The sequence below is a fragment of the Podarcis raffonei genome, chromosome 8, assembly GCF_027172205.1.
Source record: "Podarcis raffonei isolate rPodRaf1 chromosome 8, rPodRaf1.pri, whole genome shotgun sequence".
Taxonomy (NCBI): Eukaryota; Metazoa; Chordata; class Lepidosauria; order Squamata; family Lacertidae; genus Podarcis; species Podarcis raffonei.
In genome coordinates, this window is record NC_070609.1 from 81,429,513 (window position 1) to 81,452,142 (window position 22,630).

At 51.4% G+C, this 22,630-nt stretch overlaps 1 protein-coding gene across 1 annotated transcript in view; it reads left to right on the plus strand.

Moving 5' to 3' along the window:
- The first annotated feature begins 1,133 nt into the window (after positions 1-1,133).
- Positions 1,134-22,630, plus strand: part of EPHA2 (EPH receptor A2) — a 35,628-nt gene continuing 14,131 nt past the window's right edge. Inside the window, 4 exon segments of the mRNA XM_053401112.1 lie at positions 1,134-1,269; positions 1,272-1,388; positions 12,233-12,300; positions 13,345-14,005. Of these exon segments, the coding sequence (XP_053257087.1) occupies positions 1,149-1,269; positions 1,272-1,388; positions 12,233-12,300; positions 13,345-14,005 (967 nt within the window). The 5' untranslated portion in view covers positions 1,134-1,148.

Consider the following 22,630-nt stretch of genomic DNA (forward strand, 5'->3'; position numbering starts at 1 on the left):
TTGGGGAGGGGACCCCTACAGTCCACATACCGCTTTGCAGTAACCAGGCAAATGCTTGCATGCTGATCTTTACAGGGCTAGCAATACCGCATGCCTCAGAATGATTTGCTACATTATTTTGGCCATCCTTGTGGCACGATCCTGTAAATTAGGTCCCAGTTATCATACAGCATGGGACGCGGGTGGTGCTGTGGGTTAAACCACAGAGCCTAGGACTTGCCGATCAGAAGGTCGGTAGTTCGAATCCCTGCGATGGGGTGAGCTCCCGTTGCTCGGTCCCTGCTCCTGCCAACCTAGCAGTTCGAAAGCACCTCAAAGTGCAAGTAGATAAATAGGTACCACTCCGGCGGGAAGGTAAACGGCGTTTCCGTGCACTGCTCTGCTTCGCCAGAAGCAGCTTAGTCATGCTGGCCACATGACCCGGAAGCTGTATGTCGGCTCCCTTGGCCAATAAAGCGAGATGAGCGCCGCAACCCGAGAGTTGGCCACGACTGGACCTAATGGTCAGGGGTCCTTTTACCTTTATCCTACAGCATGCAGGATTGTTTTTAAAAAATACATCATATGGATTTTGATGTGTCTGTTCAGTGTGTATCAGTGGCGTAGCGTGGGGGGTGCAGGGGGGGCCAGCCGCACCGGGCGCAACATCGGGGGGGGGGTGCGCTCGCACTCGCAGCTCTCTGCCCCTACCTGGCTCCACGGGTTAGGGGGCGCAAATTACTTGCCTTGCCCCGGGTGCTGACAACCCACGCTATGCCACTGGTGTGTATCCAGGAAGCACCTGAGCATCGCCATCCATAAGGAGGCTCTGCCTTTGCCTACTACCTCCTGGGAGCAGAAGAGCCTGGCATGGAGGGGAGAGCCAACTTTCCAGGGGACCCCCGGGGTCGAGGGTGAGTCCCGCGCCGGGGTGCGCAGGGGCCATGGAGAGCGCCCGCCCCCGCCAGGGAATGCGATCAGAGCCGAGTGGGGCGCAAGGGACCCCAGGGACCCTTTGCGCCGCGCCCCGTCGGGCAGGATTCCAGATCTTGCCTGCGCCTGCGCCTCCTGCATCCCTCTGTCCCGGGCCGGAGGGCAGCGCGGGAGCGAGGCGAGAGGCGCGCGGCCGGCTGGGGGGCGTGGCTCGCGTGACGTCGGCATGGGCATGAATGAACAGGGCGAGAACTTTTCCACCGGCTCCCATTGAGCTTTCCGGAGCTGCGGAGGCGACACGGCTTCTGCCCAGGCGCTTCCTCGACGGCGGCAGCGAAGCGAGCAGCCAGCCAGCCAGGCAGGAAGGCGCTGCTCCGGGCACAGCATGGGCAGCCTCCGTGGGGCCGGCGCCCCTCTCCTCGTCCCCTTCTTCCTCCTGCTCCAGGCGGCGCTCCAGGGCGCCCAGACCCGCGAAGGTGAGAAGCTCCCCCTCCCGGCCCGGGACTCTCCTTCTCTCGCTCCCCCGACGCCGCGCTCCGACCAGCCGCCTTGAGCGCCGACGGAGAGCCGCGCCGGGGAAGGGGAAACGCGCACGGCTGCCTGCCCTTCCCGGACCCCGAGACGGAGCGGGACAGACTGCCTCTTGGCCGGCTTGGGGGCTGGCGGGCTGGGGGTCGCTTCTGCTCACCGGCATGGCAAAAAAAAGTTTTTTCTCGCTTTGGCGAACTCCGGTGCCCCCTGCCCTTCCCAAAGTCGGTGCGTAGACGGTGCGGGTCTTTCTGTGCGCGTATTTTAAACTCCAGGTGCGGGTTGAAATCTCCAGCGAGGGACGGGCAAAAAGAAGAGGGGCGCGTCCGTTTGGGGGGGGGCGAAGCGAGGGGGCTGCCTGCTGGTTTGGAGAGGCGACGAGGCCGCCGCTGGGTTTCAGAGAGGCGCGGGGAAAAGAAACGTTTCGCGCCGCACAAAGCTAATAGATGGATTTCCTTACCAAAGGGGCTGTGTGGACCCGGCACCTTGTGGTAATAGAGGAGCGTAGGTCTAGCAAAGCAGAACCTCCCGGTTCGAAGGCAGTCTACCTGCAAGTTCTCCGTGCTGGGAAACTAGAAGTGGGAAGGGTCTGTTGTGCCTTTATGCCCTCTTTGGGGGCTTCTACCTGGCTGTCCTGCTCGGGAACAGGATACTGGGTGAGGTGGGCCTTGGATCGGTCTTTTTCCTGCGGTCCGTTGTTCGGCCTCCTGGGATGCGCCCCGCGTTTGAGGAATGGGGCGCTGGCAACCTCTTCCTCCACGGGTTCGAGCGCCTTAAGCAGAATGCGGCCTTTGGAGTCTTGAATAGCTCCTTAAACAGGCGCAAATTGTTGCAGGACATTTTTTAAAATTCCTGAGTTGGATCAATAGATAGATCTTCTTCTTTTTAAAGAGTTCCGACTTATTCCTTGGCGTGTTAGGTATTGGCTTTGGGCAGCTGCTTATTTCTGACTTGGGAGATCAAGTAAGTGCACATGGATGGACAGGGGAGAGGCTTGTGTCTGAAGAAGAGTTCTGTGGAACGCAGAAGTTTGCATACACCTCTGCTCCAGGCCTTTGGGACTAAGCACTTGATTTCCCCCAAATAGGAAATAGTTCTGCCCACTGGCTAGAAGGCAGGAGAGCAAGGTTCCGATCCTGGGCCCTGCTGGTAACATTCTGGGAAATGCGGTGATTCACACGCCTTGCTTACACAACTGAACCTCCGCTGCTGTGGCAGGGATGGTTCATGCCAGGTTGGGCAAGGGAGGCAAATATTCTGGTTGCCACAAGAGAAGGGTGGGTCAGGGAGGGGCGCTGAATCAACACCAGGAGATTGATCACCCACAATCTCCATTTTTTTCAGGGTGGTGTGGGAAGCAGGGGCAGATTTCCTCTTAGAGAGAGATTTGGGGTTGTGTGTATGGGAGGCCATTTCCATTTCCTTTACTCTGATTTCTGCCCTACTGGAAATTAGGCGAGAGCTTGGTGTCTTCACGGTCTCCATGAACAGGATCTCAGCAGCTGCAGCCATTGCTCCAACTCTCTTATGCAGTCGGTGTAACTCTGAACTCTGCACCCTTTTGAGCAGAATCTGGGAATTCAGGAATATTTGAGCCTGGGACTATACATTTGATATTTGGAACTTCAGGTTTCAAGGGGCTAATCCTTTCCAGATTATCCCCTTAAAACCTGAAGTTTCAAGGGGCTAATCTGGAACCTGGTGCTGGTGTGTTCCTGAAGGTCCTTGAATTGTGTTGGACCAGTCTTTGGGCCTATCCTGCGCTTGACCCAGCACCACAGTGGGGGGCAAGCCAGCAGCAAAATTCCTTCCAGGTTAAGCCCTTCCATGGAACAAGCCCAGACTTGCCCACAGGTGTGTACTTTTTCTGCCTGAAAGCCAGGATTTAAATATTTGGCCCCAGGGGATCACCCCAGAGCATATTTTCAGTGGTACGTCTTGTCTCTGGAATGTGTGGAGCGCTGTTAGTCCTTGGAGCATGTGCAGAAGGCTTTTGCTAATCTCTCTAGTCACTACAACCTGATCTGGTATTGCGGGGTTGAGCTACGGGGAAGCTATGGGGTTAACTGCCCCAATCTGGTGCTCTCCTGCTGGCATGCGCTACAACTCCCAGCAGAACGGATGGGATCCGTAGTCCAAAACATCTGGAGGGCACCAGATGAGGGAAGACTGCCCTGAGAAGCAAGAAGGGGTTCTGGGGCAGGGCTGGGGATGAACCTGTGGCTGTCTGGATACTGGTTGTCAGTGGTGAGGGATTGTGGCAGGGCACATGTGGCAGGGCACAGGATCCCCAGCCTCGGCTTATATGACCAACCATTCCGGTCCTGGTCTTTGGATATATGTCACCCCTTTTCATGAAGGGACCACACGATTTTTGCTCTCCTTCCTAAATTGTTCTTCCCAGCGAAGGGTCATAGCTCAGTGGCTTGCAGAAGGCCCTGGGTTCCTGGCAGCATCTCCACCTAGGGCTGAGCAAGAGTCCCGGCCTGAAACCCTAGGGGGCCATTGTCAGTGTAGACAACACTGAGCGAGATGGACCAGAATTACAGCTTCCTTTAAGGCAGCTTCCTGTGTTTTCTACAAACTCTTGTGTTTATCACCTGCTCCCCTTTTAAAAGACCTGGCAGCCTGCACTACCTTTCTTCACACCTGGGCAGAGCAAAGTGGGAGGAAGCAGCAACAGTGATAATTAGAGCAGAACTCTGGAGAATGTAGCACAGGGTACTTTAAGTCCCCAAAATGCAAAGTTCAGAACCAGAGTGGGTGGGAGCTGTGAAGAAGAAGAAGAAGAAGAGTTTGGATTTGATATCCTGCTTTATCACTACCCTAAGGAGTCTCAATAGGGACACAGGTGGCGCTGTGGGTTAAACCACTGAGCCTAGGGCTTGCTGATCAGAAGGTCGGGGGTGAGCTCCAGTTGCTCGGTCCCTGCTCCTGCCAACCTAGCAGTTTGAAAGCACATCAAAGTGCAAGTAGATCAATAGGTACCTCCGGCAGGAAGGTAAACGGTGTTTCTGTACGCTGCTCTGGTTCACCAGAAGCAGCTTAGTCATGCTGGCCACATGACCTGGAAGCTGTATGCCGGCTCCCTCGGCCAATAAAGCGAGATGAGCGCAGCAACCCCAGAGTCGGCCACGACTGGACCTAATGGTCAGGGGTCCCTTTACCTTTAAGGAGTCTCAAAGTGGCTCATGTCATGGAGGACTCCCTGTTTACTGGACAGATCCCTCCTAGGCTCTCTCCCTGGAGTTATTAGAGTCCAGCTGGCCATCATTAGGGAACCCAGGCAGAATCCCTGGGGAGATGGAGAAGGGGAAGCAGTTCCTTTTGGCTTGGACAGGGAGCACTTTGGAGCTTCTGCACAAGGTATTTTCCATGCTCCCTGGTGGACCTGCTCTTTAGTAAATGGTAAGAAGCCCCCCACCCAGCTGGAACATCTAAAAAGGAAGTACAGCATAACATGGCATGGGGTTGATGGGTGTGTGTGCAGGGGGGGGGATTGAATGGCATATGGCTTCAAAACCCAGCAGCATGTTTGGTCAACTACTTGGAGCCACATTTTTCCCATTCGGGCCCTGCTGGTTGGTACAGTGGAACCTTGGTTTTTGAATTTACCAGTAATCTGTTCCAGAAGACCGTTTGGCTTCCAAAAAGTTTGAAAACCGAGGATCCATGGGCTGGCTGCAAAGTCAATGAGGGAAAATGAAAAACACAGCTCAGAAGCCATTTGGCTTCTGAAAATCATTCAAAAACCGGAACGGTTACGTCAGGGTTTTTGTCGTTCGGGAGCCAAAGCGTTCCAAAACAGAGGCGTTTGGGAACCAACTGTTTGACTGTCCTTGCAAAAGCAGCTTGGGAGGCTCACTTGAAGTGTCCCCAGAAAAGAAGGCCCGCTGTGTCCACTCCCAAACTCAGCCGCTGACGAGGAAGAAGAGAAGTCAGAGTTGGCATAAGCACCCCCCATCCAGCCACTTTGAGACGGAAGCTTTGCTGACCAGAGAAATGTGGATTATGGGTTTTGAGACACAGCCGCTCCAAGCCTTTAGCCTCAAAGGCGGCAGTAGCGCTGGCTTCGCACTCTTTTTCTTTCTTTTTTTCGCACATTCATCAGCTTCTTTTGAAAAAGCCACTGGAGGGGGGGGGTCTGGTGGCGCGGAGAGGCGCTGGTGCCGCTGGAGTGAGTCAGGTTCCCCATGGGAAGGGGGGTGGTCTTGCCTCTTCCAAACCTGAAGAGCCCACTGGCTTGCAGGAGAAGACAGGAATGTTAATGAAGAGGCTGGATGGCCGCCTGGGCTCTCTAATTACGCCAGGGAGGGAGCCTAGCAGGGATATGTCCAGTAAACAGTTCCTCTCCAGCCCTGGGCTGCTGTGTAGCCGTCTCTTGTCAGTCTCTGGAGCTGGGAGGGGAGCAGCCAACCCTTGTAAGTTCAGGCTTCCAAAGCAGCGGCCTGAGACACACTCTCTGATGCGTTCTTTTTCTCCCAAGATGCCTAAAAGTAATTGGCCTTGAATGCAAAGGGTTAATTAAATCTGGTTGCAGCTCCCAGCTTGGAACTGATGGGGAGGGATGTGTAAATTTTCACTTCTCTTTTTTGTGCTGCTAAACTGAAACAGCAAAATTTCACCCTTATCCAGAACATTTTCTTCGGAGCCATTGGACTGCGCGCTCTCATTACCGCACTAGGACCACGGGAAGCTGCTTTAGACAGAGTCAGACCCTTGATCCGTCTCGCTTGGTATTGTCTGCACTGGCTGGCAGAGGTTTCCTTCCTTCCTGGGACTCAGTAGGGTAGCCTTCCCTCTGCCACTAAGCTCTGTCCTTTCCAAAACAATTGGTTCGGGCCTGCAGCAACCCCCTGACTTACTGTTACTGTAGGAAATTCAGTACCTCCTCTCTGCTCCACCAGCACTTTCTCAAAAGCAAGAGGTGCTGGAGCTGACGTCCACCTGGGGCATCTTTTGCCTTTAAACCTTCCTTGCAGAGCCCCAATGTGCAGGTGTGGTTTGTGGCTCTGGGGAGTCGGGCAAATGCACTTTGTGCATGCCCAGAGAAACGCTGGCATCTTCTCGACTTGAATCCTGGCAGCCCCAGAGTTCCCCCCCCCTGCAGTCTTAGTGGTACCATGTAGTTGGCGCTGGGTTTTTAAAGGATGGGAGGCAATTGAGGTGTAAGAGTTTTCAATGCTTTCTGTGTTTGCTGTGTTAAGGCTAGTCTGACTGGCGGTCAGTGCCAATGGGAGCCCATGGACCAAAACAGCAGGAGGGCACCAGCTTGGGCAACGCTGTTCTTGCAGATCACGTTGTAATCTTTGGCTTTGGGCTCTGTGTGGATCCTGTTGCGCTCCTGACTAGCAGATTCCTGTGTACCACTTGCTCATGGATCCTCTGTCATGTATAGAATTGTGGGGCGGTTTTTCTCTCCCTCCCTCCCTCCCCATTTCCATGTGGCTAAAATACAGGCAGTCAAAAAAAAAATCAAATCCACATACTGGGAAGGGAGGGGAGAGCAGAGTTTAAAATTAACTCTGGAAGTTGGTGGGAAAGAAAAGCTGTTCCAGATGCTGCCTGCCTATTTATTTATTTTTATTTTAAGTGAAGAGTCCCGGGAAACCATGCAAGATGACAGGCAGGGCAGTTGGGGTGGGGGTTGCTTGTGGGGGGAGGGAAGAGAGCATTGCTTGCCCCTTTCTTTAGCAATAAATCAAAATAGCTGAATAGGTTCCGATTAGGGAAGGGAAGGGTCGCCGTTTTCCCCTGCTTTAAGGGGGCTGGGAAAGGAGAGGCAGTGCGGTATAGCGGTTGGAGGGCTGGATCAGGGCTGGGACCCCAAGTTTCCCTGCGAGGTGGTTGTGACGATAAATTGGGTGGAGGGTCTGTGTACATCGCTTTGAGCTGGTTGGAGGAAGGGATAGCTATAAATGCCCTAAATAAATACGTTGTATGTGGTTATTAGTCCTTGGGGCTTTAAAATAAATAAAGTAAGTAAGTTTCAGTCTGATTTGAAGGCAGCGTACACTGAATGTCAGTTCCTGGGGGACAAAGAGGGAAGGGAGAGTCGCTTTCATGCCTCGGTTGTGAGTTTCCCAGAAGCCTCTCTTTGGCCACAGGATGCCGGACTAAATGGGTCCAGCAAAGCTGGCTGTGGGTAGACAAGTGTTGGAAGCCTCCATTTTCAAAGGCCTGCGATAGCTTGGAAAAACATGAGACTCTTAATCTCAGGGACATGAGTTCGAGTTGGGCAGAAGTTTCCTGCATTGCAGGGGGTTGGACTAGATGATCCTCGTGGTCCCTTCCAAGTCTAGATGGTCCTTGAGGTCCCTTCTATGCTGTGGTTGCTCAAGTCAGGGAGGGCCGGGAACTGCAGTTTTGGGTGCTTCCTGGGAGACTCAGAAGGCACCTCTGGTCAGCTCCAGCTCTTTGCTGCCGCAGATTCCTGGGGATAGATGCTTACACTCGTTGCTCCTCCCTTTACTGCTGGTCCAAAGTCCAAGAATCAAACTGAGTGTCCGTGAGAGCAGGGAAAGGCAAGAGTCCAGGGCAAAAAGAGGCAGGCAACTCCACCCGTCTCTCCCTCTCTGAGATGCACCAGGCTAGTTTTCCATGCTGGGATATGACATTAATGAGAGGTTTAGAGCTCTGGCAACCAAACCTAAGCAGCCCATCCAACGACTGCATCTGGAAGAGATTTGTGGGGGGAAAGAATCTCTGGAGAGCAGCAGGCGCAAGAAACCCCAAAAGGCTGGCAGGGTTTCTGTCTGCGGAGAGACAAGCGAAGGGCCCTTGCAGAGAGGAGGGCCAGGTAGAGCCGATTGGGGGGGGCATAATTCAGTAGATACAGCACCTGCTTTGTATGCGGAAATTCCCAGGCTGAGTCCTAGTTAGAAGGATTGCAGGCTGGCTGGAAAGGATCCTAGAGAGCTGCTGCCAGCCCGAGTAGACAGCACTGGGCCAGAGTTCGTGAAAAATGCAGCTTTGGAAGGACTGGGCACATCTGCTTTGCTTGCAGAAGGTTCCTTGGTCCAGTCCCTGTGAAAGGGTTTTGGAAAACAGGAGCCAGGATAGCTGCTGCCAGTCAGAGCAGGCCATCCTGAGCTATGTACAGCGGCAATCTGACTTGTGATTGCAAAAGCTTCCTGAGTGCATGTTTGTTGCTTCTGCAGACCCCCCCCCAAAAAAACCCCACCAGGCCCTATTTTGGCCTCTGCAGGCCCCTGCCTCCAGCTGAACATATTTGTGAAGACTTGGGGCTTTTGTTCAGTTGCAGGTGAAATATGGTTTCTGGACTGTGCCCAGGGATTGCTCTCTGGAGATGCCTTTTCCGCCTGGCCTTGGCCAGACTGGCCTTCCAATCCCTGGGGGCCACCCACTTCCCTCCCTTTCTCTTGGGAGCCCTTTGCCCTTCTGTCATGGGGCCCCCACCCTGTTCCCAAACAACCAGCCTCTGCTTTACAGCCTGAGCAGGTTACTCAGCACCTTTCTCCCCGCCAACGGGGAAAATATAGAAGTAAACCAAGGAAGGAGCTTGACTACAAGATAAGAGTGAGATAATAGGGCTTCCGGATGTCGGATGTCCGAGGGCAGCTTCCTGCTAGCAGACTTGGCTCACAAAACTCTTGCCCAAGGAGGCACGACCGGTGGCTATCAGGGTTTAAGAGAGCAGCGCGTGGCAACCGTCTCCATCTTTTTGCCCTGCAAAGGAGGCAGGAGCAGAGCAAAGAGCCTTGGGCAGGGACACAGGCAGGCAGCTGAAGCAGAGAAGTCAACAAGATTTCCCATCCACGGAGAAGGCAGAGTCGTGAAGCATGCAGAGAGATAACAGGCACCCTCCTCTGAGCAGCACTTTTGGACTTGCAGGAGACTTTGGGATTACTTCCCCCTGCCCAGTGCTCTCCAAAGCACTCAGTTGGAGAATTACAAATCTATGAAGAGCAGGCATATCTTTGCCTAATCAAAGAGCTAAGGTGATACTGCTTGGGAGGGCCGGCTTCTGTTGATCTAGGGAGATGGCAGGATTCTATTTTTTTTAAAGCGTTGCACAATGGTGGATTTAGACTGGACACAAAAGCATTTATCTGAATGCTCAGCCGACTGCTGTGAAAAACATGCTAGTATTAAAGACAATTAACCGGGGGAGCGGGGAGCTGTTTTGGAACCCAAAACCAAAGGAAAGAGAAATAATAAATATATTATGTGTCTGCTGCAGGTGGAGGAGAATTAAGTGGCATTTATGGCCTGTTTTCTCACAGGCGCAATAATTTGATTAGTGTAACAAGCATGGCTGCAATAAAAACATGCTTTAAAACTAAGTGGATGTAAGCCCACCAAACTGAGCACGACAGAGAGACCAGCTGGAGGAGAAGGACGCACGTGTACCTGCTTCTGCAATGTGTGTAGTTTTCTGAACTGAAACTGAAGGAAAGCACCTGCCTTGTACCAGAAGGATGCATGATGTATCTTCTCAATCAGCTCCCAAAAGGAAGAGGTTGACTCTCTCCTTGCAGCCACAGGGCAGGGCAGCGAAACCCCCTTCCCTCCTTCCCCTTAGTCAGGGACAAGGTGCTGTTTTCTGGCCAATGGGGCTGCACGAGCACTTCAGATGTAGCCCCAGTGCCGGATTTGCATATAAGCTAAACAAGCTATAGTTTGGGCCCCACTTTCTTGGGGGCCCAAAAAAATTTAAACAGAAAAAAACCCTGGATGTACATTTCCAAAATATAAGATAAAAAAACAAAATAAAACCTACATACAGCAACAGTGTTTTGTGTTGTGTAGGCTCCTATGATGTAAGTAATGGGCCCCGCCTGCTAGCCTGCTCCCTAAAACATCACTGGTTTGCTCATTTCTGTATATAGGGTGCCTACATTCTGGTTGCATGGCAACATGTACAAATGGCTTTAGATACCTATTAGGTCTGTAAATGACCACATAGCATATATTCAACACAAAAAACAGTGACAATTTGTTGTTGACAAAGGACAGCTGGACATAGAAAGGGCCCCATTACCTTCAGTAGCTTAGGGCCTCATCGAACCTAAATCCGGCCCTTTGTAGCACGAGTGGCGAAATGGCTGTGTGAACTACACCACTGATCTTATTTTGGGGGCTGGGAGGGTGAAAGCTGCAGGGCCCTTCCCACAAGAGCAGTAGGTGCATCCAACAGGATAGCTCAATGTTGTCCAAAGGCACGCTTTCAGCATCCATCGCTGCTGGACCATCCCTTGCCCACTTCCCAGCCCGCTTAAACTCAGGCTAGGAGCCCTGTTGGGTGGGTGGCTTAGCTGTTCAAGTTGGGACACCACAGCCACAACCAGGAGATTAAGAAACCCCTTTGTGTTACTCAACTTGACTCAGGCTCCTTAAGCGCCCTGCGGCAAAGCTGGCCTGCTGACACTGCAGAGAGTTATGTGCACCTGGGCCTGATCTGGGTAACGAGGCAGGGCAAAATTGCTCCTCCTGCAGCCTGACACACACTTTGTGGGGATGTTAACATCAACCCCCCCCCCCCGCCAAGAAGGGCAGGGACTCCCAAGCTGGCTGCGAGAAAGGAGCTCTTTGCTGTTCCAGATTCAGCAAGTGCCTGGGGTTCCACACCATGGTCTCCTAAGCATTACAGTGGTACCTCGGGTTAAGAACTTAATTCGTTCTGGAGGTCTGTTCTTAACCTGAAACTGTTCTGAACCTGAAGCACCACTTTAGCGAATGGGGCCTCCTGCTACCGCCACACCGCCGGAGCACGATTTCTATTCTCATCCTAAAGCAAAGTTCTTAACCTGAGGTACTATTTCTGGGTTAGCGGAGTCTGTAACCTGAAGCATATATAACCTGAGGTACCACTGTATTGGGAAAGGGTTTTTTTTGTGGGCTTAGACTTTAAAGACATGGCCAGTGGTATTAGACTTTAAAGACATGGCCAGGGGAGCTGGGCATGTTTAGCCTGGAGAAGAGGAGGTTAAGGGGTGATATGATAGCCAGGTTCAAATATATAAAAGGATGTCACATAGAGGAGGGAGAAAGGTTGTTTTCTGCTGCTCCAGAGAAGCGGACACGGAGCAATGGATCCAAACTACAAGAAAGAAGATTCCACCTAAACATTAGGAAGAACTTCCTGACAGTAAGAGCTGTTCGACAGTGGAATTTGCTGCCAAGGAGTGTGGTGGAGTCTCCTTCTTTGGAGGTCTTTAAGCAGAGGCTTGACAACCATATGTCAGGAGTGCTCTGATGGTGTTCCTGCTTGGCAGGGGGTTGGACTCGATGGCCCTTGTGGTCTCTTCCAACTCTATGATTCTATGATTTTATGAAATAGCAGTGTCCCTAAGCATGGGCAGAGTTGCTCCCTGTCACCACTGAACAGCCACAGCTAGGATTTGGAGGCAGGGTTTTCTGGTCTGAAAGTGTTTCACCAGTGTAAGTTGGGAGCAGCTTGGTTCTTTGAGCCCTGGAGGGGGAAAGCTACCTGCCCCTCTCCTTCCATCTCTCTTCCTTCTACTTCTTCATAGCTTAATGTGGCAGGGCGTGCTGTCTGGGACATGCTGGGACTTCATATACCTCACAAGACTCCTCCTCTATGTGTCTAAATCAAAATCACCCCACTCTGGCATTGGAAAGCTCCAGCTGTTCATTGCGTAGTTTGGGATACCACAACCAGGGATGTTTATACCCCTCCCAAACTCTAATTTTATAGGATCCAACAAAAAAAAATTGGGGGGGGGGGAGGAGTTGGTCCTGTCTCCTGTGAGGTTGAGAGTCCTCCATGCGATAACCGTCTTTTTCTTCCTATCCCTTTTCTCCTCAGTTGTCGTACTGGACTTTGCCAAGGCACAAGGGGATCTGGGCTGGCTCACCAATCCCTACGGCGCGGGGGTAAGTCTTGTTGTCAGGTTTCTCCTGCTTTAAGGAAACTGCTTTGTGCAAGCAATTTCCCTGCAAAACACAAGAGTACGCTGCCCTTTGAATGGTACCCACCCCTGTCCTTAAAATGCCTGATGGTGAGACCATCCCCATGTCCAATGGATTTGTTCACAGGGCAGTGGGTTGCTAGTGGAACTGAAGCTTGGGCGTTGCTGATTACCTCACATTATAAAAGGAGGAGGAAACAGGGGTAGGCGTCTTGGGAGAAATAAACGGCAGGTATAATGACTTGAGAAATGTAGATTGAATTCTTACATCTGCTTCAGATGCTCCTTTCAAAGCATAGGCAATATGAGCATGGAAGGAAGAGAAGAATTCCTAAGCAAACTTTGCGTTAAAAAACACACACACCCCAAGAATATTTACTTAGGACTAACATGAGTGGCTTTTAAAGATTTACTTTTATTTAGTTGTTCATTAAATTTCTATCCCTCCTTCCCATAGGAGCCCAGGACAGCAAACAGGATTTTAAAAATAAATAAATGAATGAATGAATAAAAGCCATCTAATATCCTCATAGCTAAACAATTTCAAGGTTGCCAGAAACAGTATATATTTGAACCATCGAACACTTGGGTGAATCAAAACATTTCAAATGCCTATCTTGATGTTAGTGAGAGAGGCAGGGGCACCTCACTAGAGAGGGCCTTTCATAAATGAGGAGCTGCTACCAAGAAGGCCCTGTAAAGGCTCCTTGATGGTGGGCAAAGGCCATCTCTGAGTATTTGATGCATGGAACAGTCAGTAGGGGAAATCTGTGGCCTTCGTGTCTGACTTAGCAGCTTCCCAGGACAGCAGATTAGCCATAGTTGAAAATGAAGGCGTTACATTTGCATGGCACTTGAACCACAAATAGTCTCTGCTTGAACCTATTATTTCAAAATCGGTTTTTTGTGGTGTGCTGCTGTTTCCAGTGGCTGTCACTTCCACAGATTATTACTTGTGCAAGAAGAAACATTTCCTCTAACGGCAGCCATTTTCTCTTCCCACCCCCAGTGGGATCTTCTCCAGAACGTCATGAACGAATCCCTCATCTACATCTACTCGGTCTGCAACGTGATGGAAGGGGAGCAGGACAACTGGCTGAGGACCAACTGGATCTACCGCGGCGAAGCTCAGCGCATCTTCATTGAGCTCAAGTTCACCGTCCGAGACTGCAACAGCTTCCCCAGCGCCACCGGCACGTGCAAGGAGACCTTCAACCTCTTCTACGCGGAGTCAGACGTGGATTACGGCATCAACTTCCAGAAGCGCCAGTTCCGCAAGATCGACACCATTGCCCCGGACGAGATCACGGTGCGGGAGGACTTTGAGACGCGCAACGTCAAGATCAACATGGAAGTGCGCTCGGTGGGGCCCCTCACCCGAAAGGGCTTCTACTTGGCCTTCCAGGACATTGGGGCTTGCGTGGCCCTCCTGTCTGTCCGGATCTATTACAAGAAATGCCCCAAAGTCTTCCGCAACATGGCGAGCTTCCCCGAGACCATTGCTGGCGCTGACTCGCAGGCCTTGGCGAAGGTGTCGGGTGAGTGCGTCAAGGATGCCTTGGCCAACGAGGACCTGTTCATGCATTGCAACTCGGACGGGGAGTGGCTGGTGCCCATTGGCGAATGCCGCTGCCGCGAGGGCTACGAAAAGGACGGGGCCAGCTGCAGAGGTAACTAGGCTTTGCTTCTTGTTTTACTCCTGCGTCGCTGAACTTCCCAGTTGGCATTAGGACAAAGCAATACTTGTAAGAGCCCAGTGAAGGGAACGGAGGGTGCAATTGATGTCACAATGCCCCTACTTCATCGTAGTCACCCAAAGCCCACCTGAACAAAAATGGCGCTTCCATAAAGTGTCCAGGGCAGGCTCTATGACTTCTACAGATGTGAGGCAGCTGTTGCTGCTGTTCCTCGTTGCCCTCAAGTTGCTGTTTCTCTTTGCCCTCAAGTTGGGAACTTGACTTCCGGGGGGCATAGTCAGCATAGCACCCACAAGGACTTCCGGGGGGCTGTTATGTCAGCATAGCACCCACAAGGACCCTGGCCCTCAAGCTCCCAGTCTTTCCAGCTATCTGACGCTGGTCAGGTGCAAACAGGCAGGTTCCACTCTGAGAAGTGCTGGATCTGTCAGGTACCAGCAGTTTCTCTCTACTGGGGCCCATGGAAATGTCAGATTTCTAATCCTTTGTCAACTCACATGAGAGCCCCAGGAAATGTGTCTTCAAGTTTCTTATGGGATGGGCTGGCTGTTCTCTTCTTCTTTCATGCCCCCACTTCAAATCTGCCTTAGCAAGCCACAGGAGTGGGGAGACGACTAACAGGAAGCCAACCCATAATGTTCCTTTTTCTCTGCAGTTCTGTCTTGTCCTGCTGCATGGTCCCAGCAGATTATTACTATTTCTCAGCCAAAGTGTTAATGTTGCTTGCTTGTTAAGTATTTCACTGCTGCTACCCCTTGGTCCATTTGTTTGGTGAAGTTTGATATTGACAAAGACTGAAGATAAGTATTCTACACTTCTCCAGTCTCCAGTCTGGCCAGAAATGTTATGCATTCAGCATTTCTTGCCGTGTGTATGAGAGAGAGAAAGAGACCCCCCTTCCCCACCCCCTCAGCCCCTGATCCTAAAAGAGCTCTCAATTCCAAGTTCTGGAATAGTGGCCTTTGTGCATCAGGACTTTCTCTGTTAGACAAAGAACCTAGGAAGCTACCTAATGGCAAGTCAGATCCTTGGACCATCCATCTCTCTCAGTACTGCTGTAGCCCCCGCAGTGCCCTTCTGTTTCGGGGGATTCAAAATGTGGAGAGAATCGGTTAACAGGGGAGAGTGGATCAGTAGAGTGGCCTCGCAAGTCAGCTCATGTCAAAGCTCAGGTACATCTTGTATATAGAAGTTTCCAGGGTTGATTCCATTTTACCAAACTCCTTTTTTATACTGCCATATAGAGGAAGTGAGAGCAGCGGCCAAGTCCCCTCCACTCACACCTGTCTTGCTCTTCTGTTCCCCACCAATCCAACTGAGTGAGCCCCCTTCTTGGAAGGTGGGGAGTTGTGGGGGGCGGCAGGAGGAGGCAGCCGCCAAGAGGCTTTGCTTCAGGAATGTGCCTGGGTTTTGCAAAGAGAGAGGGAGAAGGAGATAAGGAACCTTGAAGGTTATGGAGTAATACAGGCATCTTGAGCAAGCATTCTCTCTCCCCCATATACACTATCAGGCTCACCTGATAGAGGCTGTTATCTCACTTCCCTCCTGCATGATATCGGAGGCCAAAGGGGGAGCCAAAACATGGGGAAGGGAGCTGCTGGCTGCTCAGTTTCTTCAGATGGCCTCTCTCCAACGTCAACGAGAAGGAATTCAATTTTTCAATGGAGTGGACAGACTCCATGACTGGAGAGAGCAATGTACCCCTCGGGGGAGACATGGCTGAACAAGCCTGCATTTAAAGGGGGTGAGATTTTACCTTCTTACTCATTTTTAGCCACACATGGGGTGCAGTGGGGCTCAGAGAGGTGCTAAGGAGCAACTAATCTCCATTGAGAGTGATGCTGCTTGGCCTCTGGAGATCCAGAGATAGTTTTCTTGCTGCGGGGGACTGGACGGAGGAGCTGGGGTGGACGACTGGACATTGTGTCCACTCCCTCTGTGGTTGATAACCACCTCTTGCCGGAGTTTCAGTGCCTCTGAGCTTATGCAGAACACATTTATCTTGCTGCCGCTCGCCCTCCTGCAACCATGTGCGGGATTTCATCAAAAGCCAAATTCTTTCTTTTTCTTTCTTTCTTTTAAAGAAAGGTGAGAGTGTTGCCTAGAAACACTTGTTTGATTTCTCATCTAGTCTGGCAGGGCGGGGAGTAGGGTGTGTTGGTTTGGATTTGGAGCAGAATAGAGGATTTCTCTCCTTTCCTCCCTGCCATTCTACAACGGCACCCAGCACCTGCCCCGCACTCCCACACCGCCAACAGTGCTGGTTTGCAGACCCAGCCTGGTTTCCACAGTGACAGCCAATGCCTTTGTCTCACCCTCTGCATTTGTCTGGCGCTAGGGGAGACGCCGTGGGGGGGGGCTGCTTCTGGGAATCAAAAAGAAGAAAGGGTCCAAGAGTGATGGCGGCGGGTGGAGAGGAATAACTGCTGTTGTTCCCCCCCCCAACTCCTTTCTGCCTTGATCTTCCTTGTTACATCCCTGCCTCTCAGCCGCACACCTAGGAGAAGTTCCCTCCATCAGTTGTCTCTTGGGGGGGAGGAACGTAGAGCCATTTCCCCCCTTCGAGAGCCAGTGTGGTGTAGTGGTTAAGAACGGTAGTCTCGTAATCTGGTGAACCGGGTTCGATTCCCTGCTCCTCCCCATGCAGCTGCTGGGTGACCTTGGGCCAGTCACACTTCTCTGAAGTCTCTCAGCCCCACTCACCTCACAGAGTGTTTGTTGTGGGGGAGGAAGGGAAAGGAGATTGTTAGCCGCTTTGAGACACCTTCGGGTAGCGATAAAGTGGGATATCAAATCCAAACTCCTCTTCTTCTAAGCCATTTATTCCTTGAGCGTTTTGCAGAAGCCTACCTGCCTAACCCCAGCTCCTTGGTACTTTCTCTCTCATGATGGGATAAGCTCTGTGGGCCCCTCTCCCTCTTTTCCAGGCTGCCCTCCCCTGATAGCTGCCCCAGCCATGGCACAGCCCCCCTCCAGATCTCCTAATCCGGGCCTCCTTTCTGAAAGGGGGAGCACCTTCCCACCTCCCCCCCATTCCCTTCTCCAATGGCATCTCCACCTCCAGTGAGCCTCCAGCCTGGCTCAAAGCATCCTTAACAGCAGCAGCAGAAGTAGAAGCAGCTTCCCATCTTCTCTCCAATCCATCTGGGGAGATGTGGCAATCGTACGCAGACCAAGCACCCAGCCATCTCCCACCCCCAACTAAGCCCCAAGCCTTGGACCCTTAGCAGGGGTGTCTCCAAAGACACTGGTCCTCTGTCCTATGTGAATGGGGGCATTGTTTTCCCCTGAGAGAGAGAGAGAGTATGTGTGCATCTGTATATGAGGCTTGGGTAGGGACCCCGCTGGCTTATAAACTCGCCCTCATTAAACCAGACTGGCTGTTGGTGCTGTGAATGGCAAGGGCTGACATGTCCCTTTGTCCCACTCCGCCTCGCTCTCCTGGCTGTCTCCTTGCTCCTCCAGCCTTGATTCATGGCTGCTTAAATGGCTTGCCGTGCTCTCCCGATTTATCTGGCTATCTCTTGGCATCAGCGTCTGCACGATTTCAGGCGACACCCACACGCGACTCTCAGATTTCACCTGCTAAGGAATCCTGTGTAACCCCCCAAAAAAACCTTAGGAAGGCCTTGAGAATCCCCTAAATGATGGCCTGTTTGGCATTCCCTCTTAACTGGGTCAAGTCACACAAATGAATTAGTGATTGGGTGGAGAGCTTCCCTTCTCCTCCAATAAAGGTAAAGGTAAAGGGACCCCTGACCATTAGGTCCAGTCGCGGCCGACTCTGGGCTTGTGGCACTCATCTCGCTTTATTGGCCGAGGGAGCCGGCGTTCAGCTTCCGGGTCATGTGGCCAGCATGACTAAGCCGCTTCTGGCGAACCAGAGCAGCGCACGGAAACACCGTTTACCTTCCTGCAAGAGTGGTACCTATTTATCTACTTGCACTTTGATGTGCTTTCGAACTGCTAGGTTGGCAGGAGCAGGGACCGAGCAACGGGAGCTCACCCCGTCGCAGGGAATTGAACTGCCGACCTTCTGATTGGCAAGTCCTAGGCTCTGTGGTTTAACCCACAGCACCACCCGCATCCCTCTCCTCCAATAGTGGTGTTTATTTTTCTCGCCCTGGCTTTTTAAACATGGAATTTTTGGGAGGAAATAGCTCCAGCGTGCTAGGTGTCGCAAAGAGTACAGAGTAAGGCAAGCGGGTGTCGCTGCATTTGAGTTTTCTGGCACCAACGGGTATTGGGCAAGGAGGAGACTTCAGAGTCTCTGCTTGGAGGAGACCCTGGGGGTTGCAGCAAACTGCACTGGGTGTATGGAGGGGGCATTGACTTCTGCTGGCTTGGCTACCCCCCACCTGCACCCTGCCCACACGTTCTACCATGGGGCTGTAGCTGTCTCCCTCCCAAGGCCAGTCGCATTCTGCAGCCGCCGCTTCCTCCAGCGGGAGGGGGGCGGGATTGGAAAAAGGAATTTGCCCTTTTGTGTAAAGATACTCTGACCTCCCATCCCTCTGGCCTCTGTGAAAAGGGAGGCCCCTGGGCAGGAAACAAAGGCAGTTTATCTTCAGGAATAAACACAGATATTCTTGGCTTCCTGCACACATTCCCGCCCCCCCTCCAGCCCCCCGCCCATCACTCCTTTTTAGATCCTGCTGGCAGGTTCTGTGCTGCCACCAGCCATCACCATCTCTCTGTGTGTGTTTTGCCTCTCTCCCTGCTCTGGCCTGCAAGTAAGAGAGATTGCCAAGGAGGGGCCTATTCGCTTGGCAACTCGGGGGCTGGCTGACAATATCTCAAAAGGCCAACTGCCCACCCGCCAGAGCCTTGGCATGGCATTGTGTGCTACTGCGCTCTTGCCTACGGCATGGGGCCAGCCAAGAGGCGTCATGTTCAGAAGGTGAATTATTAAAAAAGCACCAGGGCACCTGCCAGCAAACATTCCGCTTCTTATGTTTGTATGCAATGGTCCAGCTCTCAGGACGTACCTTTTGTATTGATGGTATTAGTCAGGCTGCGACGTTGAATGGGTTTATAAGGTGTCCCCCTGATTGGTCAGGCAGTAGGGCTTGATTGCTTGTTTTTTTTAAAATGGGTGCCTTAATACAAGTGTTTATTTAAAACCGCCCATGGCAAGAGCCCTCTTCGGAGTCGTCCTCTCTCGCCTGCAGGAGGGTATGCCTCTTCTGAGACGGTGCATTCATGCACCCTTCCCCAACAGTGCATGCTTTTTGCTCCAGGACAATTGTGTTTTACCCATATGCAAACTTAACTGCCTAATTCCTGCCATTGATTGACATGCTCTTTTAAATGGGTTGCAAGCCTAGTTTTTGCAGAAACGTTGTACAGTGGTACCTCGGGTTAAGTACTTCATTCTTTCTGGAGGTCCGTTCTTAACCTGAAGCACCACTTTAGCTAATGGGGCCTCCCGCTGCCGCTGCGCTGCCGGAGCATGATTTCTGTTCTCATCCTGAAGCAAAGTTCTTAACCCGAGGTACTATTTCTGGGTTAGCGGAGTCTGTAACCTGAAGCGTATGTAACCTGAGGTACCACTGTATTTTTTATAGAGTTGGAAGGGGACCCTGAGGATTGTCTAGTCCAACCCCTTGCAATGCAAGAAGATGCAGCTGTCCCATTCAGGGATTGAACCTGCAACACCACGCTCTGACCAACTGAGCTATCCATAATCTAAGATTTTAAAACTGTAATGTGAAATCACGGTGCAAATGATCACGAGTCATGCTGAGCTGGCCGCTGTCCCATTAAGGCCCCCTCTGGGCTATAGTTTAAAGGTAAAGGGACCCCTGACCATTAGGTCCAGTCGTGGCCAACTCTGGGGTTGCGGCGCTCATCTCGCTTTACTGGCCAAGTGAGCCGGCGTACAGCTTCCGGGTCATGTGGCCAGCATGACTAAGCCGCTTCTGGTGAACCAGAGCAGCGCACGGAAACGCCGTTTACCTTCCCGCTGGAGCGGTCCCTATTTATCTACTTGCACTTTGACGTGCTTTCAAACTGCTAGGTTGGCAGGAGCAGGGACCGAGCAACAGGAGCTCACCCCATCGCGGGGATTCGAACTGCCGACCTTCTGATCGGCAAGTCCTAGGCTCTGGTTTAACCCACAGCGCCACCTGTGCTATAGTTTAGGGGACTCCAAACTGATCAAGAAGGTGTTGCCATCTTATCCAAGTTTATTAAACAGTCATCTTCTGCGGGGAGTGGTTTTGGGCTTCTGTGGATTCTGAACTGCTGTGAGGTATCAACAGACCAGGTGGGGGGACAGCAGCAGACACCTGGTGGCCAACATCCTCTTCCACCCCCCTCACAGCCACCACTCCCTGTTAATACTTCGTACTGGGGAAGCAGCTGCCGGCACACCTGCCTGTGGAAGTCCCAGGGAGAGCCTCGACTTGCCCAATAATTGCACACGGAAGCGAGTCTTGGCCAAGGGTGGCTGTGCTTATCTTTTGTGGGCATTTAACCACTCAAACTAGAAATGTGTTCTAGACTCCTTCAGATGGCACCTGTGGGGTGGCGGAGGGGGAGGGGAGCATTCTCGGTCCCTTCCAGCCCAGACATTTACTGCCTCCTGGCACACTCTGCAAGTCCAAGCCAGCTGGGCTTAACTGCACACCTTTTAAATATCGCTTAAGTAAATCTTCTCTCTTTCTCCTCTGCGAGAGGACCAAAACCCCCAGCATTCAGGTTTAAAATGGTGCCAGCTGCCAAATTCAAAATTGAGGGAAAGGAACAACTTGCCTCCCTCCCCCCCCTCTGCACCCCCAATTGCACCCTGGTGTGGCAAAGAGGAGTGTGGGAGGCTGTGTCAGGGCATCCTGTCTGTGGGTCATCTTGGACCCTGGTGGGTCTTTGATGGAAATATGCCTCTTACAGTTTGACTCCCCCCCCCCCAAATAAAGCTACTGTTTTGATCAAGGGAAGTCATAATCCCACTCTATTCTGTCAAGGCAATAAACAATTATTTTACTTTTAAAAGGCAACTGAAGGCAGCCCTGCTTAGGGAAGTTTTTAATGTCTGATGCTGTATTGTTTTTAATATTCAGTTGGAAGCTGCCCAGAGTGGCTGGGGAAAGTCAGCCAGGTGGGTGGGGTATAAATAATAAATTATTATTATTATTATTATTATTATTATTATTATTATTATTATTATTATTAAATGTTATTTATATCCCGCCCTCCCCAGCCAAAGCCGGGCTCAGAGCGGCTAACAACAATAAAAGTAACACAGTTTACATAAAATCACAATCAGTTAATTGAAATGCATTCTAAAATCAATTCATTCTAAAATCAATTCAAAATCAAATGAATGGCAGCCATTGGGTTAGAGTTCTATGCATTGGTCAGGCCACACCTGGAGTTTTGTGTCCAGTTTTGAGCCCCACAATTTACGGATCATAATTGACAAGCTGGAACGTGCGCAGAGGAGGGCAACGAAGGATGATCAAGGGTCTGGAAACCAAGCCTTCTGAGGAACGATTGAAGGCGCTTTTTCTCCTGTAGAAGAGGAGACTGGGAAGAGATAGGAGAGCCATCTTCAAATATCTAAGGGGCTGTCACATGGAAGATGGAGCACGTTTGTTTTCTTCTGCTCTGGAGGGTATGATTTGAACCAAGGGCTTCAAGTTACAAGAAAGGAGATTCTGACTAAACACCAGGAAGAACTTTCTGGCAGTTAAGAGCTGTTAGGTAGTGGAACAGACTCACACGAGAGGTGGTGGCCTCTCCTTCCTTGGAGACTCTTAAGCAGAGGTTGGATGGCCATCTGTCATTGATGCTTTAGTTGAGATTCCTTGCATTGCACGGGGTTGGACTAGATGACCCTTAGGGTCCCTTCCAACTGCAGTTCTATGATTCTATGAAATACAATTCAATGTAAGCATTGAGGCAAAAGAGATCCCCGTTTCACGCATGCACTAATAGGGTCTCAACTAGGAGTGAATGGTCAGGAAAGAGGTAGTGACTTTCATGTTGGGATTCATTAGGAAAACGATCGAAAATAAAAGTGCCAACATCATAATACCGTTATTCAAATCAGTGGTGTGATAGCACTTGCAGTTCTGATAATCATACCTGAAAAAGAATATTGTAGAGCTGGGAAAGGCTTAGGAGAGATCAGCCAAAATTATATGAGGGCTGAACAGCTCCTCTATGAGGAAAGAAGAGGCCGTATGTTTGACACTGTCTTATTGGAAATTGATACGATAATCTTTATTGTCGTACCATACAGAACAACGAAATTGAAAAAGGAAAAAAAATCTACATAAGACATTCAAAACCAACAAGCCAGCTATCCCAGCCTGGTTAGCCCCCTAAGAACTCTGATACCCCATTTTTAAAATACAATACGCTCCCCTAGAGACTCCTTACACTGTGTTTAAAACCAAAATCGCATTTGGATAGAAATGGTTTCTCAGACAGCTAGTTCTAGTCTTTATAGCCCTTTACTTTCTTCCAGAAGGGACGCGGGTGGTGCTGTGGGTAAAACCTCAGCGCCTAGGACTTGCCGATCGCATGGTCGGCGGTTCGAATCCCTGCAGCGGGGTGCGCTCCCGTCGTTCGGTCCCAGCGCCTGCCAACCTA